Genomic DNA, 18817 nt, shown 5'->3' with positions numbered 1-18817 from the left:
ATTAAACATTTACACAGAGACAGATATCACATAAGCAGCTTTATTAGGGATTCATACCTTCTGGTTATTTTTCCACATGTGTTTCATGTAGGCGAAGCTGACCTGTGGGTTGACTGTGGGTATGGGCTGGTCTGTGGTCCTCTTATATATATGATTATTGGGTTCACCACCCAGCAGGGTGACTAGGGTTTTGTGGGACAGTGCCTGTTCACAGAGAAAAGATATAATTATACATGGATAGATATATGGATAGCTTGTCTGAACAGACATGCTACCATTGAGTACCATATAGTCTGTGTGTTAGTCGTAGAAATGTACTTCATCCAACCAGTTCTTCCGCCAATGATGATTATTGAAAGGAACAGGGCCACATTTATTTAAAACACTCCAAAAGATTGGATTGATTGGACCAGAGTTGCTCATTTATGATTTGTATGCACAGGCTTAAACATCCTCACAACAAGAAGATGGGTGTTTTTTATATAATACAGACAAACAGAAAGATTTGGTGATGCTTTTCTAGGGAGCCTTCGCAAAGAACTTCAAAGTCTACATCAATACTGACAAATCTCCCAGGCTTATAATCTCTGAAAATTTTACGTTTTAATCTCTGAAAATTTTACATTTCATACATTAATACTGGCAAATCTCCCAGGCTTAATCTCTGAAAATGCTACATTTTATAGTAGACAAGCTGACTGATATGCAAATTAAAATGGTTGCAGAAATCAACTGCAAAACAGTATCTTTGAATACAAAGGGCATATTTATCAAAAGGTGCTTTTTCAATATCTAAGATGATTATTATTTTAAAATCATTACACATGTTACCAATCTACAAATATAAATTGACAAAAAATATCATGGCAATCTATTGGCGTACTGCTTTAATAGCAAAAAGTGTCTTTTTCTATCTAACACAACCAACTGATCTTAATTATTGGCAATGCATTCTGTGTTTCTTTAACATCAAACACACCAAAGAAAATGATAACATTAGAAAACAGTTGCATACCAGATGTCCACTCTTGCGACACAGGCTGGCATACTTGAGCCACGTCTTCATGTCCTCCACAGGGGAGACAACCAGTGAGCGCACCTGGATGATTCGCTGCCAGTCCTCCACCACCTTCTGACACCCCTAAACACCAGGAACATTTGTCAGTCACAGTCTATAAATAACTCTCCTTAATACACTAATTAATACTCTTCATTATGGAAAGTGTGTATCATAGTTAACATCTACCTTGCATAATGATAAAGTGTACAAAGTTTTGTTACATGAAATATGTGCAGTACTTTATTAACCCTTTCACCCCTATGTAACCTAAATAGACTCTACCATGCATTGATCTGGACGAGTCCATTATGGTCTACAGTGGTGAAAGGGTTAAGAAGATGGAATACAGCATGGTTTTTAGGAAGAGATGCAGAAGTCATATAAAAAAAAATAAAAAATGAAATCAATAACACACTTAACAAATACTTTGCATACTGATCAGGTGTAAACATGTTTCATTGAAATCTAATCTAGTCTCCTTCAGGAGAAATTGTTTGTGCAAACTTGTGTCTGCAGACACCAGTGAAGACAGACAGCCTGATTCTAATACCTGCAGTCTATCCCACCACATAACCTTGATGGTCTCCCTCCTCTCTGGCACAAGCTTGTACTGAATGACCTCCTCCAGCTCCGACAGCATTTGTACATTGACCATGGCCTACAACAAAATGACCACGAAATATTTAAATATGACTTCTACAAAATTACACATTTACATACTACCCTATAATATTTAACTCAACGCATCAACATGAGTAAATATGGGATTAATCTAATTTGTCTATTATTCTAAAATTAACTATAAATCATTTACAAATCACCATTCACATCATCCTATTTTATTTTTATATTGACATCAACAATAGACGCTAAGTCACGATGGCAGTGTTTCAAGACTTGATTGATAGTCAAAGAAAGATGTTGCATATTTGCAAACCTTTGCTTATATTTGTGATTTGAGAAAAAGGATATTTCGCTTAGCTCCATTCATAACAGAAATAGGAAACATTCTCCAGATGTTTTCTTTTCATGAGCACATAAAACAAAGTATTCTAAATCTGTTTCATTAATCACGTATGAAATAACATTCACTAAAGATCCTTTACAAACAGGATTGCCTGTAGTTTAATTGAGCATGAAGTAAACAGTGATCTATATATCTTGTAAGAAAGAATGACTTACTCCATATGCACGATTATAACTTTCCCCAACCATAGCAGTCAGTTCTGTGTCCAATATGTCACGGGCCTTGTCAATACACTGCAATACATTATAAATACAATGTAATAAACAAATCACATTCTTTTTTGGCAGTAGACATTAAATAATTTTTTAACCTTTTAAAGTTCCTTTTATGAAATATTAAAATAGAGGCCCAGATGGCCTGTATTGCTCACCTGGATACTCATTGGTTCCCTTCTTTCTGCCCCAATAAAGTAGGGTGGACTTAAAACATTTACCCTAATTTCCCCTATAGGGCCCAGAGCTAGAAATTTAATTCATCATTCAGTAACATAATAACATTAAACATAAGACACAAACATGTCACTGGTGTACCCTGCTAGAATCTAACAATAGTTCTCACCAGGCTAGATAACACTAAACCAATTCCAACACTATTACAGTGTTGCCTACCTGTTGGGCCAGCTGGTAGTTTTCTGTGTGTAAAGCAAACACAGCTCGGTAGAATGCACCGTCGTAACTCGTCCTCGGGATCAGGCAAATATACTCCTCCATACTGTCCCACTGGCCTATATTACAAAGTCACAACCCAGAAACAAGGTCATTTTAATTCATATGATAGAAAATTACAAGGCTAGGAACCAGGAATGAAGGTAACGAACACTTTTATTCTTGGACACTCTTTAAAAAATGACAACAATTGATATTATTTAGATTGATAACACTCATTCTCAAATGATCAGAATCTTGATTTACTGCTCAAGGTTCCACACTGAAACCATATAATTTTGCACTCTACATAAAATTCAAGAGTTTATTTGAACAACAAAACAATTTACAAATAGTTAAGCATCAAAAATGTTATAACATATGATATTATAATTTTACTTTGTATAGTCATGCACTCATGGTAGTTCCAATATGGTATATATATATATATGGTGTATGGGTGTGCAGAGACTTACCAAGTCCCCATGAGGCAGCTGCAGCCATCCTGGCCATCTTGGCACGGTCATGGTCACTCACTGTTGGCCACTTATCACAGGCAATCTGGTACAGCTGGTTCCTGTATAGTGTTGATAGAGTGAAATATGTTTTACACTAAACAACTGTCACAGGAGAATGAGAAATGTAACGGCCAAACCGGGGTACGAACCCGGGACTATCTGAATTCTAGACAGACACTCTACCAATTGAGCTTCCCGGTAGCCGAGGATCGACCCAGCCTAGTTCCGCTTCATTCCTCCCTCCTTTAACCCTTTCACCCCTAGGTAACTTTAGTAGACTCTGCCATACATTGATCTGGATGAGTCCATTATGGTCTACAGAGGTGAAAGCATTAAAGTCTTCGACCCCGAAGACACACGACCCTTTACCACCTTCCTCGAGTATTTTTCGTTGGGTGCCAAATGTGACAGGAGAAAAAGCAACGACCAGACTGGGGTTTGAACCCGAGACCCTCCAAACTTTAGACTGACGCTCTACCAATTAATCTACCTGGTCGCCAACAATCGACCCAGTCTAGTTCCACTATACTACTCTCAATGTAGAATGATGGACCTTTTCCACTTTTGAACTATTTATATTTTTCCTTTTACAGTGATACCATTAAATAGTAGTGTTGTATGTATGTTGCTACAGAGTGACAGGAATATCTTATCTATATATATGTATTCTGCATAAAACTATGTTAGAAATAATTGTACACTTCATTAGAATATTGCAGTAATTCTTTTTTACATTTGCACAATATACAAGTATGATAATACCAAAGAGCTACAGCTCAATGAAGAAATAGCTAGTATGTATTATCATCATACCATTATACCTGCTAATCAATTTAAACATGTACCTTTGCCTGTCCATAATGTCCTTGACATAACAAGTTAAACACATGTACACACAGCAGAAACAGTCCAAACAAAAAGTGTCATGAACCCATTTTTCTACCTCACCTACCTTCACCAGAATATCACTTCCAGTTGAGTTAAAAATTGTAGAAGTAAAATATAAAGATCAATGAAACAACCAGGATAAGAAGCTTCCACCGACCAATTTATAAGCTAAATGATACCTGTCATGACTTGGTCAGGTACCTACCATTCAGCAAGTGCCTCCAGACAGCGCATCTTGCCGAGGGTCAGATTGATGTCATCCGTCGCCATCTCCTGTCGACGGTTGTAGGCCTCCAGGGCCTTGTTCCACTCGTGTAGTTTCTCATACCAACCCTCTTGGATCTTCTACAAAGTGTCAAGTTGATCACATATTAAACTTATTTCCCCCAATAGTGATGGGCAATCAGTTTAAAAGTAAAATCAGTAATCGGTTTGTAATCAAAAGAAGTAAACCGATCGATTGCATAATCAGTTTATTATGAGAACACATATATTGAGAACACTACTATTACATCAATAGACAGAGTTGTTTTATAATGAATGGATTTCGAGCAACCATGATATATATATATATATATATATGAATTACTATTACTGGGAGGAGTTATTTCCCTTTACTCAATCAGTGCGACCCCAAACACATACCAGGTCAGCCCTGTGGTGCTTCATCGCGTACTCCAACACCCCAGCTGCTGACTCGGGCTGCTGTAGCTTGTTGTTGATGCTGAAGTACAACAAATCAAAATATGAAATAACTATCAATTTAGCAGTTTCTTGTCTCAATTGGCACCTTCTTCTAGGACAAATTATGAATTAAATATGATCACATTTGTATGGAAAATTGATCCAATCTCAACCTTACATTGGCTCCTTGGCCTGTTCTAATTTTTATTACTACAGAGTATAACCATGTTTAATAGCTATATTATAGTATGATCAACATTTAGTGCATACAAATTAATTACATTCGCAAAATTACAACCTGACCCATCACTACCTCAGATGTGACCTTCAATTCCAGTCCTTTTTCAGACCCTGTTCATGTTTCCATTGGTATTTAGAGTTTTGTTTTAGTGAACAGAAATGTATCTGTCCTCTTTAACAGTTTAAAAGTTACGGCCCCGACAAGATATCCTGAAAACTTTTCACTTATTTGAAGTTTGATTTTGAGGTCAGGGTTTCAGTGACCTACCAAACAGTGCAGTACATTGTCTGTGGGTGATGCAGATAAAAAAATTTCAGGATATTTTTAACTAAGCACTTATTTGACCTTATTACTAAGCAAAACTAGACCCAGTGAGGGACCTTTGACATCACCTTGGTGTACACCTTTAAATATTCGAAACAATCAAGACTTTTTTTTACCTTTGACCTTGAGGTAAAGGCTATACAGTGATATAATGCCACTGCATTGCACATCATCTGTAGGTGATGCTGTTATATTGCAGAGATATCTGGTTGAAAAGTTACAGCCTGACAAGATATTCCTGAAAAATTTGCACATATTTGACCTTTGACCATGGGGGTCAAGGTCACAATGACCTAATTGACAGTGCACTGCACATCGTCTATGGGTGATGCTGGTATAGTTCAAGTTTCATCAAGATATCTTTAACGGTTTAAATGTTCCGGCCCGAACATGATCATATTAGAAGAACCAGAACCAGAAGAAATTCAACATGATCAAAAGCCTAGTTATCAACATGAGATAATGGCATTAATCAGCAGACCAATATCATTACAAATACCTGATGAGGGCCTCAAGTGTTTCAGTGTTGGGGCCCCTATGGAATTCCTCCTCCTTGTAGTGTAGGGCCTTGGCATATGCTCGGCACCTCATGGCTCGACCCCCTAACAGGGAGGTATCCAGGGGTAGGGGACCCTGAAACAAGGCAAGCAACAGTCAGAGAGAAAGGTCAAATGAAGGTCAAACAATTTTGAATCCTTGGATATCACAAGCAGTAATGAAGATAGTTCAAAACAAACTACAGGGTGTCAAAAACAGTCATAGGGAAGTTACATGGGATAGCTTGAGGACGTACCTTATCACAGTGTTCCATGAACTCGGCCAGGTTAAGCAGGGTCTGCATGATCTCAGGGATCTCCTGGGAGGTAAGTGCTTGTTCCAGACTCTGTATCAGCTCGTCCTGCTGTGTCTCCGTCAGCTCAGTCCAGCAAGAAACAAACGCTGCATTGAACAGGTCCCTATCAACAGCATAATTATGTAAACAGTGTTATTCAGAATACTGACATACTGTTTATATACCTTCCTGCTTAAACTCACTTCTAGGTCAAAAACAAGCTCCTGCTAACAATAAATTGGTAAAGGCCCAACAAGGCCTGGTTATATAGGTTTGTAATAGGGCCAGAAAAGTCTGAGGGAAAAGGAGGCAGACTCACCAAGCTAGCGTTAAGGTTTGCGCTAGGGCTCAACACAAACTGAGGTCAGGGGAGACTGTCTTGCCAAGCTAGTAGAATGTAAGTTTGTACTAATAACCAACATGATCTGAGGGCAGGGGAGGGTGACTTACTTAGCTAGTTGGTTATAGATCTTTGCTAAGGCCCTGCATGATCTGAGGGCAGGAGAAGGTGACTTACTTAGATAGTTGGATGTAGGTCTGTGCTAAGACCCAACATGACCTGAGGGCTGTGATGGTGACTTACTTAGCTAGTGGGTTGTAGGTCTGCGCTAATGCCCAACACGACCTGAGGGCAGGGGAGGGTGACTCTTTGAGAAGTTCAATACTCAGCCTCCTCAGCCATTCCATCCAATCCTCTTTAGATTCTCGTCGCCCAGCACCAAGTGCCTGAATGCACAAAAATGGTATATTTTCAAAACCACTTATAACAGAAAGCTCTTTAATATTGATCCGAAGTATTTTAATTTTTTGCTCTTTATATCTTTATTGGTCTTTACAACTTTTTACTTCCTTTTGAACATTATTCTGTACTATTGGTCTTCATGATTCAAATTCTATCTGGCATATTTTCTGTGTTCAGACTACTGTAGAAATTAAATTTGTAAGAAGGGCAATTGAGTTAATTCTGCACACTAATGACATTGTATTCTTTGACTTACATGGAATTAAAATGGTTTACATATGACACACAGCATAACTGAGATTACCTTCTGCAGGTTGGGGAAGCTGACATGTAGTTTTTTAATGGTGACAACCTCAATGCTTGCCTCCCCAGTCTCAGAGACTTTCAACTTATTGCGACGAAAACTGGACAGCATTGGATCGTCCTCCTCCTCAGCTATAGTAGAACTCTAGAAACATGGAACATAGCACAGCAAGGTTCAAACCTGGTATTATATTTCCTTCTGTTTTTCCATACAATCCTTCTTCTTTCATTCCCGTGACTTTGCTATGATTAAAGTCTTGCACAAGATTATAACTGACTATAGTTTTCATAGCATGATTTGTAAACATGTCTTAATTTGGAGACATTTTTATCTCTTCCATTCACATGAGTATGATGACTCACTGATTATTAATGTTATTGGAAAATTTGTTCAGCAAAATAAACATTTCCAAAAGAATTTACAGTGAAAATATTTTTGCAGATGTTGAAGTGTTACTTGCACATGTTAAAAGAAAGCATAACTGATGTCATTGCTGAATAATAAGAATTAATTTTCAATGTACAGTTCCCTTAAAATATGAAACGTCCTGCCTTCTCCAATGTATTGAAGGAAAATCACAACTGAGAAAGAATAGATTACAACACAAATTTCGATTCAAATACCTTCATAATCCTACAGGTGAGGATGCTGTATCTCTGATGGAGAATCTTATTCTTTGTCATAACCTTGTACACCATTGGTAGAAAAATGGCAAACTTAGTTCCGAGCTGGACTACCAGGGCACACAGTGTGTCCATGGCTGTGGTCTGGAGCTCCGCACTGGTATCCAAGGTCCGCACCAGGGGATGGATGATCCTTGATGCATAGTCCGTCAGGTCAAGTGTGTACGTCAAACGGTCGATTGTTTCTAAAGCAACTCTGAAACAGACATAATTATTGTACTAGCTATTTTTTAATTGAGGAAACTCTTAAAACAGAAAGAACAAAGTATTAAATACAACACAAATCTACAAATCAAACGGTTGATTGTTTCTATTAAAAAGCAACTCTGAAACAGACATAATCATTAAACCTTGTTTTTACCCAAGTTAGCTGTGACTATTATTAGATACTCATGATGTTGTAATTATTTCTTCTTAGCCATTACTTAACTGTATATCACTCATACTTTGCAAGATATAAGGAGAGTTGTTTGAAGTAAATTCACAAATTACATAGACTTTGCGAAATTGAAGAGACCTAGTTATATTTAGCTTTTAACTCTTTATTTCTTTATTCTGTATATCATTAGTTCTGGTTCAATTATCTTCAGGAAATTCTTGAAACCGTTATTTCTTATAAAGGACCACTTTAATGTAATTTCCTAACATTTTCCCTCTTTTAATGATTCTATTTATTGTTCTTCTACAGGACCCCTGTGCATTTCTCGATTTCTTGTCATGGTTTGATTTAAGTATTTCTTTGCTCATAACCACCATTTAAGTACAATATATCATACTAGAAAATCGGGAGGGAGGAAGTCTCCAAAATCTTGTCTTGCTTACTAGACAACAGGAAAAGGAGCACCCATAAAATCTAGTATACATAAAGTGGAGGACCCAAAACTTTGTCTACTATGCTAGGAAACAGTACCCAAAAAACTATTTTTACATTTCATATTCAATATAGAACTAGTCCTGGGTAAATATTTGGATATCACTGTGGTGAAATGAACAGCCGGACCTACTTTCTGACAGCAAGTGGGATGTCTGTACCGTCCAATAGTCGGACCACCGGGGGTAGGATCAGGTGGAGGTAGTCGTCCAGATTAGCACCGAACAGCTGCAGGGCATTCAGTAACTGTGAAATGTGAATGGTTTATAATATAATTCATAACATAACAAAGATATGTTTCACAAGCTATCAAATGATGTAATAACACAGCTGCAGCAGTAATGAATATTTTTTTTCTTTTATATCATATGTGATTAAGAGATTGGAAGCATTTTCATCAGATGATTCAAGAATTCATAATAATAATGATAATTTGAGGTTCTTCTATACCGTGTTATCACAACCTAGTTCGTAGGTCGTCTCAAAGCGGTTCACAAAATATCATCCGTGGTTATAGGGCCTTTGCAACCAGCCAATATCTTTCTCAACTCCCTGGGGAGCATACAGCCGGTAGCATTCTACAGTTCTAGCACTGCCCAACCACATACTCATTTACAGCTAAGTAGACTGGAACAAGCGGAGTTAAGTACCTTGCTCAAAGATACAACACATTGCCGTGCCGCGACTTGAACCAGCAACCCTTCGGTCATGAGCCCAGCATCCTACCACTAGACTACCGGGCCTCCAATGAATATTCATGACCTCTATGAACTTTCAATGCCCCCCCGGCCTCCTCCCAAAAAAGAAAACAAATTCACACTCCTCCTACATTATCAAATGAGAAGTGGAACATTGTAAGCTTAATGCTTAATTATTAAGAAATAATCCAGAACAATATCTTGTATAAGATTCATCAGTTTTGATATATGTAATATCAAAGTTTTACTTTATACACAAACAAATTACAATGTACGTATTAAACGTGTCACAACCTTAGCTTTGACAGCTTGACAAAGGGACCAGTCAGTCTTGAAACGTTGCGACATGTTCAATATGTACATTGTTTATGTATAAAGTAAAACTTTGATGCTGTATAACACGTAATGTTCGTGAGTATTAACAAGCAGGAGACACGTATATCATTCAAATTTGTTGTATTTTTGTTCGTGGTTCAATAGCAACCACGACAAACCATGAATGTTTATACACAACGAACATTTCATGTTATACAGTATTATGGTCCATGACAATATGGTGCTGTGGTAACCTTGGCAGTGACGGCTCGGTGTTGACTTGTGTCATGCATGAAGACCTTGAGCATCTGAGGTACAATCTGGGGTAGATAGACCTTGAACTCGGTACCCAGGGCTGTGACAATCTGCTCCACCAGCAGGATGATGGTGTTCTGCATCGGGCTGTTAGGTGTCCAGTAGTCCTACAATCAAACATCACTCAGTGTTAGCATAGAACTAGAAAATGTCTGTAGGACATGAATGCCCTTGTCACCATGTGAAATTAGTTTCAGTGTTTGATGTTTGACAGGACAGGACGGGACAGACATGGGCAACATTATATGCCCCCCATTTTATGGCGGGGGCATCAAGAGTATTTCAGTGAGATAATGCTTAGACTACTACAAATATTGTCAAAATCAACCTACTCCTTTTTCACAAGTACTAGTAGGTTACCTGTCTTTTCAACGTGGTAAAATAAAATTGTGTTTTCATAGAAATTGGGAAAATATAGCACGGAATTTCTTTTTGAAGATATGTTATCCAATTTCTATATTGAAATAAGCTGAGTTTAATATACAAAATGATCTCTGTGCTCCAACAAAAACCTGTGATCTCCGACTTTCATAATTCAAAAGCCAAAATCAGCTGTTTGCAATATATCATAGCCATAAATGCAATGGGATTTTGGCAAATTCATATATGCGATCACAATGGGAAAGCAAAAACAGCAATATATAAAGTGTGTGAACCTTGATGAGACTGAAGATGTCGTCCAGGTAGTTCCTTATGTGTTGTTTGACAATGGCTATTATCACTCCTAGCTGTTGGAACAGGAACTGACATGAAACAATTATGAAGAATATATATATATATATGTGTACAATCCGGATGGAAACAAAAAAAAAGCCTGTCATATCATCAAATTCTTATGAACTAGGATTAAGTCTGTAAAACATACATATGCCTCCAATTCCTACTTTGACTGAAAGGTCTGGTTTGATTGTGTTTTACGTCCTATTAATTAACAGCTATGGTCATTTAAGGACGTGCCAGGTTTTGTTGGTGGAGGAAAGCCAGAGTTCCCAGAGAAAAACCACCGACCTACGGTCAGTACCTGGCGACTTCTCACCGTAGGTCTCAAACCCGCGACCCAGTGGTGAAGGGGTAATGGTAGCAGAATGTCAGAAGCCTTAACCACTTGTCTGAAATAGAAAGTCTAACCAAAGGAATGGAGCTAAAAGCAAAGATATGTCAATGTCAGAGATGTTGGAAATATAGGTCAGATTGATCTCTCTATGATCAGATGTTGGTGTAGTTCTCAAGAGTTACATACCAGGTACATGTGAAGTCAGATAACTGTTGGACTTCCAGGTCTAGTATTAATTCATTCACCCCTGAAGACACATTTGAACTCTTCCAATTCAAAGGTTGGAATAGTTCATTATGAAATTTCAGGAGGTGAATGAGAATGTGCTGTAAGGTATACACTTACCTCCCTAAAGTTGGATTCAGCAGTACGTATGACAGTGAGGTATGCCGGGATAACCTGTTGTATGTAGGGCACACATTTGATGCCCAAACTTTTAAAGATAAACGTGATTGCCTGTACGCCCATCGTGTGGTGCTGGGACAGGGTCGGGTCCCGGATTATCCTCATAAGGGTTCCTATGGCAATGGCTGGGTAGAACTCCTCCAAAGTTGTAGAAGAACTCATGTTGGCTAACATCTCACTTGTGTTTTCTACAACAGATAGTGTACTTACTTTCTTAATTTCGTTAAAGAAGTTATATACATATAAAACAATTACAGCATACAAACGCTCAACTAACATTTTACATGGGGAATAACTCTTCTGTATCAATATGCATGCTGTGCTAATTGGAAAATCAAACAGGGGGAAAAGTAGCTGTAAACTGAAACGTTATTCAACAAATTAGACTGGTGATTAGCCCATCAACCTTTTTTTTAAATGCCTATCATATGCAATGTATTATGCTTCATGGAATTTAGAAGAGAGAAAATTCAAATATTTGTAAATTGAGATTTTACAAGAGGAATGGATATATATGTGCTATATTGCTATTTTTTTGTTCTTCCGGATTTTGACATTTGTTCCGATTATGTGTCAATAACCTAGCTAGACCCCTGAGGAAATATGTTGGGCTAAAAAATTAACTATAGCCTTTCACACACCGACATTGGCGATTGTGTTGACTCGTTATTCTGGACCAAAATGTTTGTGTCAACAGCACTTAACGTGACATTTTCTAGGTTCTATCTACAGAGTCAAGCAACTGTGTATAAAATAATGCATACAGTTTGATTGGAGATTCATTTTTTTAAACCCAAAAATAGTTGATTCAATAACATGATGGCACAAACTACAGGTTTTACAGGTGCAAAGCTATGCTAAGCAGAGAATGAATCTCGTTGGTCTTTTGTCAGACGAATACATTAAATACCTGGTTGCCTGATTTCCTGGTAGATTTTTGGGGCCAGTGTATATTACTTCTATGAAGTTGGTTTTTCATTATTTGATTTAAGGGTCAATTATGACACCTTACTGGTAAGTTTTCGGGCCATATATAAATACCTACCTAGTTGCTGGTTTTCCTGGTAGGTTTTTGGTTTATATAAAATACCTACCTGGTTGCTGGTTTTCCTGGTAAGTTTTTGGGTTATATATAAATACCTACCTGGTTGCTGGTTTTCCTGGTTGGTTTTGGGGTCAGACATACTGAGCACAGCCGAGGCCTCGGTCTGTTGGATCAGACCCAGGTTCAATTTGTGTTTGTGGGGGTCCAATGCACCCAATAATCCAAGTACTCTGATCACCTATGTCAATAAAAAAGAGTAATATTCAATATTCTATTATATATTTCCAACCTCCTTCTGCATATCAGTCTGTTTATGTCAAATTGTTTTAACAGAACATCTTGACTTCTCTCACGAACGTTTACTTTGAATACATCACAGTTTGTTGCCAACCATTGTTCTATCAAATCTTCCTTAACAGACTATAGCTGATGAATGTTCATGTAATTCAAGGCCAGACAGTAAGAGAAGCCCGATATTCTGAGACTGGTAAATTCTCCAGCTGGACTAGTGGTTCAAATAACTGCTAGCCCTTCTGATAAGTCAAAATGTGGTATCACTTATATGTTGCATAACATTGGGGTAATTTTAATAGTAGAATATGCAGACGGACTAGAAAAATTGGAAACTACTAGCCCACTGACAAGTGGTTTTTACAATTAACTTCTAATCCTGTATATGCTAAGTCAAATCTACCTATTTTCCATCAATCGACTGATCAAGCCTAATTCAGTGTATCTTTGATCATTGTTTTGTTAGATATACCTCAACATCTTAATAAATGTAGATCTGAAGCAAATATTCGGTCTGATTTATACATCACTCCTCAGCGTATTGCTATCATATATTTTAACAGATTCAGCTTACCTCTCTGCGTATTCCTGGTGACTGTTCTGTCTTGAGGAAGTTCAGGAGAATCTCCAGAAGAGTGGGATATTTCTTGTACAGCTCAATAACATAGCCAGTACTCTCAACCAGCTGTCCCAGTGTCCACAGGGCAGTCTAATAAAACCAAAATTCTTTACAATGCTTATTGCATGTTTAATGATAATCTAATCAGGGTTCTCCCCAGGTCATTTAGCTGATACGGCTCCGTATCAGCTTCAGTTTGAAATCCTCCCTGCCGTATCAGCTTAATTGACCCGTATCACCTTAAACTGTGAACCGTATCACCTTGTTATTTGTTCTGAAGGTGGTCTTTTTACACAAAAAATTGACACTGATTAAATCACACGGCTGACCCAAGTCCAGCAATGACCCCACTGGTCAGTTGCACGATAGGCGTATTGCCACAGGGGGCCTGTAATTAGTGGGGAGGGGGACCGGACGACAAGCCCACAGGTGTCCGGCAATAAGCGTGCTCACTGGAGCATAAAGCAATTACCACCGGATCCTTTTAGCATGGTCAATAGGTGATTAATTGAGGTACCTACTGTTGGATTAACAAAACAAACACTTATTACATCTATTATAAATTAATTTACTCACATATGATTGTATTTGACAACGCTGAAATAGCTTGTGTATTCAGTTAGTGATGGTCGCCATCTTGGATTGTGTAAAGTACTAACCGGAAAGGGGAATGAAAATCTGGATTTGTCGTTTTTAATGAAGAAGAGCTCAAATAAAAATGCTGTTTTAATCTTTGATCACATTTACTGACAGCAGTATTAAATACAGTTTTGGAGGAAATAAAAACACTGTACATTTTATTAAAACATTTTCTCTTACAATAATAAGAACTATGATATAAACTGTTTCATGTAGGTGTTTCCCCCTATAGCACAAACACAGACATAAGAAACACTTATTTATTTCCTTGGTTTTAATGATCATCAAAAGAAGTTTGGTAATTAAAAGTAACTTTTTAAACATAATATTAACACCCCCCCCTTAGGTTTGATAAGGTATTATAAGGTATTATATTAGCGTGTCCGTCTTGAATAATCGTTGCAAATGAAACATATCAGCTTAAAAAAATTCTGGGGAGAACCCTGCTAATGATTCCTGTAATGACACTTGACACTACATTTCATATAACATTGCATTTGGTTTTAAATTCATTGCTGAAATATATTATTTTAGGTTGCTTTGAATTCCATGATTGATGACTAAATGTTCACAATGTGACTAAACGATAATTTATCTATTAGTCATCTTGGTAGAATGTACATTAAGGAATAATTTTGTAAGCAACGAAATTCATACTGACATGACAATCAATTTTTTTTAATCCATTCTTAACATTCATTTTCTTAAAATTAAATTCACAAGAAGGTATCCAATCTAAGCTGAAAATAAAATTATGCATCACATCCTACAAAATCGCTTTAAACACAGACTTACCTCCCTTTTCTGTAGTGAGGAAGAGTCTTGTAGCATATCAATGATAATAGGTAGAAGTTCGTCCATGCGTTTTCTCATCTCTGTTCCAGTCACCTAACGTTCAAAGAACATAACCAGTTATTGTTCTAATAGAAATAATGTTATAATAATAAACTTTCATTTATTTTACTACAAATATGAAACAAGTTATTTCAACTGATATCATTAATTCTTGTTAGCCCAGGTGTCTTGGTAGGGTCTTAATGTGGGAGGAAAGTGGAGAACCCATAGAAAACCAACCCGGTCGGGCAGGTGACCCCTTACCCTTTCACATCTGATCAGGGAATCAAACACCGTGAAAGGCAAGTGCATTATCCATTGCGCCATCCGACCGCCAAAATTATATTGTTTAATTTATTCTCACATCTCATTACTATTTTCATAGATACAATGAAAATTCTTGGGTTAAATTTTAGTTATTTGCAATGATTAAACAAACATATCTTTTGCCTGATGACAGCTTACACTGATACCTTACCTGAGCTAGTTCCCCAACAGCAGCCAGCACACTGATAGTAACACTGGGGTTATGGTCCGAATCCTTCAACTTTGGGATCAACACCTAGTGAAACAAGGACAGACTATAATCTTATTTCAAAATCCATTTTTAGTAATTGAATTCTTATTGTGACACAAGAAGCTTTTATTTGTTAATGATTAATGTTTATAAAAATAACATCTCTATTTATCAAGAAATACATATAAACTTGTCATTAACTGCAAAGGGACTTGTACAAACTGTCTGGACTTACCTGTTACATTTCAATCAAGATTTATGATGGATGCAATCATTAATGAGCAGTGTAATCTGCCAGAAATTTGTGAGTAATTTGCCAGGTTTTTTGTTTCATTTTTTACAGCTACAAGCTATTTTCCCGATAAAAACTTCTGCAGCCCTTTGATCTATTAATACAAAATTTTGCAATTTGATATGTAGGAACCTAAATCAGTGAAGTATATAGTACCACACTGCTGTACTAGTGTTGTGGTATGAAATAAACATTATATCAGAAACCATTAATATATCAAATAGTGGATGTTTCAGGTTATACAGTATACTCAAATTTGAGATCTTCAATTTTAAATAATTATATCGTTAAATGAAAGCATATTTTCATATATGGAAATAAGAATAAGGTTCTTAATATTCCATCCTGGTTTTTTTGTTGTAAGTAGGACATGTTGAATATTTGCACACCTATGAAGAAAATTTAATGCACCTTCAATATTGGTTCCATATATGGTCTTATGAGTCGTGCTGCATTAGCGACGAGATGGCCTAACATACGGGCTGCCTGTTCTTTGTTACGGCCAACTCCACTGTGTTCCAATTCTGTCAGTATCTGTAATAAGTTCGGAATTTATCAAAGTATGGAGAGAAAATTCTTCAAACATAATCTAAATTTTTAGAGCAAGTTAAAACATATTATTATCACAGTAGATTTCAGTCGGAATCCTGGAGAAAATGACACAATCACGAAAATATGTCATCAGGTTTTTAATTCTGCATGTGTTCTCCTTACATTTCTATACATTTATATATGCGTCTTTTTATTGCTGTTTGATGCCATATTAGAAACATTTAACATGTTTGAATCTATAAAATGCACATATCAGTACTTTTTTTCTCGGCTAATTCAAAGACAGACTTTTATATATACTACTGTATTCCTCATTTCACATGCCACCTCTCCACCAATATATCTCAAACTATTGAAAGCTATTTTTTAATGATTTTATGAAAACTGCACTTATTTACCTGTATTAGAGTCTTACGCAGTGATGGCATCACATAAGCCGGGTTCTTACTGCTCAGTCTGCCGATCATACAAATGGCCAGCTCTCGAATGTCATACACCTCATCGTTAAGGGCGACAAATAGGGCACTGAGATTCTCAGCTTGGGCCAGGTGGGGATCAAATCTCTCGTCCAGAGACATCAGCACACAGAAACGAATATCAGAATCTGTAAACACACAGACCATACAACATCAGAAGTTATCTGTTAGGTCATCAGAATTTTTAAATGAGGCAATTATCTCCTCATATGACAATTAAAATTATCTGTAAGACTAAAGTTGCATTTGTTTATTGCTATCTAAACAGTTGAACCAGAGATGTGCATACATGAAATAGGATCGGACATAGTAATATGATGCTGCTTTCAGGCGAGCCTTGACAAAGCCTTACAAGGCCTGCATATAGACATTTCAAGTCCGCCAGGATTTATACCCAAAAATGTTACATTTCAATGCAGACAAAGCGTTTAAACCTTAAACGCAAAAGAGGCCTCAGTATCACCATGTATTTGACTGATTGTGTTCCTTACCAGTGTCAGTGATGCCAACCACGAGGAGCTTATGTAGGACCTCGGCCACAGTGTTCATGGCAGCCATGCTGATCTGTCCTTGGTTTGAGGCCAGGAGCTATAAAACAATCATATACAAACACATTACAGAACATTGCACTTATTTTAAATGCCTGGTTATGACATTTTCATTCGATCTTTGCACTTTCAAGTGTATACAAGTAAAAGCTAAATAGTTTGAAGCACTTGGATTTTCTTCCTCAACAACTTAACAATTTACATGGTAAAGAATACAAACTTTTGCTTGGAGTGATACATTAGTAGTGTATAAAAAGTTTAAAAAAATATATATATTTAGGTGTTTAGAGTTATAATTTATCCATGGATAGGACAGACAAATGGCTAATGGCTAGACACACATATAAACAAAATATAAAATCCAGCCCAGTTTCAATGGTAGGGCCAATAACGGCAAGTGTACTCCAGATAAAAACAAAATAATGAATAAGCTGTATAAACTGTGTACATACAACCAGCAGTGGAGACAGCAGCCTGGCACACGTACGGACAGCTTCCATCCGAATGTCTTTGAACTCACTGGAAAGGTAATGCTCTGCACAATGCTTCACAAACTGGGTCAGAGAATGACCTAAAAATAGCAAAAAAGTATGGTTATAAAGACAGGAACACAAAACTTGTTTTTTTTTATTAGTTGGTGCATAGATAGCTATCAATAGCACTTTTTGTAAGTTACAATTTGTAGAACTATTAAATTGTCATAATATTTTATTTTTCTAAATCATAATTACAGGTAGAAATTGTATGAAAGAAACTGAAGGTTTTTCTCACCTTCAAAATCAAAGCTTCCTAGAGTCTTGAGAGCCAATGTAATGCTTGTGACATCCTGTGTTTCCGCAAGGTTTCCCACAGACCCTGAAGTACAAGGAAAGAGCTAATGAAATAGGAGAACGTTCTTGTAGCACCACAGTCAATGAATACAAGTACATATACTGCTATTTCAAAACTGTTCACCAAATCAGGTAAAAATCTATTACTATATAAGACGGCTAAATAGGCTGGACATTGTGTTTTGACATACCTCGAGATCCTTCACACTTCATATAGACTATTAATTAGACTCTTTCACGAGAACTTCCTATAGACTACCTTGGTATTAATTAGACTCTTCCACAAAAAGATAATGTTCTTTTATGAAAAAATTTAAACATAATTTTCATTTTGAAGTAATTGTTTGTTGCTACTTCATACTGATTATTAATTTTCTTTCTTTCATTGACTTTGTTCTTTTTCAAGATGATTTCACACAAAGTTAAAAAAAGTACATGAATTAAACATAGCATAATTAAAAGATATTGGTAAATGAACTTTTGTCATTCTCAAAAATGGTATTTTGGATCTATATAGTTCCAAGAAATTCTTGACCTAAAATTCTGTTGGAGAATTTTATCACTATTTC

General features: G+C 36.8%; 1 protein-coding gene across 1 annotated transcript in view; it reads right to left on the bottom strand.

The window, feature by feature from the left end:
• LOC110448263 (serine/threonine-protein kinase mTOR-like) overlaps positions 1–18817 on the bottom strand; it is a 47590-nt gene that overhangs the window by 18595 nt on the left and 10178 nt on the right. Inside the window, exons 13-38 of the mRNA XM_021494429.1 lie at positions 18190–18273; positions 17871–17989; positions 17362–17458; positions 16793–16998; positions 16254–16376; positions 15512–15595; positions 14995–15087; positions 13516–13650; positions 12750–12888; positions 11546–11793; positions 10803–10889; positions 10086–10253; positions 8952–9064; positions 7888–8143; positions 7265–7408; positions 6802–6944; positions 6180–6342; positions 5886–6019; positions 4783–4861; positions 4343–4482; positions 3208–3308; positions 2696–2811; positions 2243–2320; positions 1611–1718; positions 1016–1141; positions 58–204 (exon numbers count right to left, since the gene is read on the bottom strand). Of these exons, the coding sequence (XP_021350104.1) occupies positions 58–204; positions 1016–1141; positions 1611–1718; positions 2243–2320; positions 2696–2811; positions 3208–3308; positions 4343–4482; positions 4783–4861; positions 5886–6019; positions 6180–6342; positions 6802–6944; positions 7265–7408; positions 7888–8143; positions 8952–9064; positions 10086–10253; positions 10803–10889; positions 11546–11793; positions 12750–12888; positions 13516–13650; positions 14995–15087; positions 15512–15595; positions 16254–16376; positions 16793–16998; positions 17362–17458; positions 17871–17989; positions 18190–18273 (3431 nt within the window). The remainder of the gene's footprint in view (positions 1–57; positions 205–1015; positions 1142–1610; positions 1719–2242; positions 2321–2695; positions 2812–3207; positions 3309–4342; positions 4483–4782; positions 4862–5885; positions 6020–6179; positions 6343–6801; positions 6945–7264; positions 7409–7887; positions 8144–8951; positions 9065–10085; positions 10254–10802; positions 10890–11545; positions 11794–12749; positions 12889–13515; positions 13651–14994; positions 15088–15511; positions 15596–16253; positions 16377–16792; positions 16999–17361; positions 17459–17870; positions 17990–18189; positions 18274–18817) is intronic.

Source organism: Mizuhopecten yessoensis, unplaced genomic scaffold (assembly GCF_002113885.1).
Source record: "Mizuhopecten yessoensis strain PY_sf001 unplaced genomic scaffold, ASM211388v2 scaffold3961, whole genome shotgun sequence".
NCBI classification, from domain to species: Eukaryota; Metazoa; Mollusca; class Bivalvia; order Pectinida; family Pectinidae; genus Mizuhopecten; species Mizuhopecten yessoensis.
Note: the sequence above shows the minus strand (reverse complement) of the source record. Positions and strands in the feature narration are given on the sequence as shown.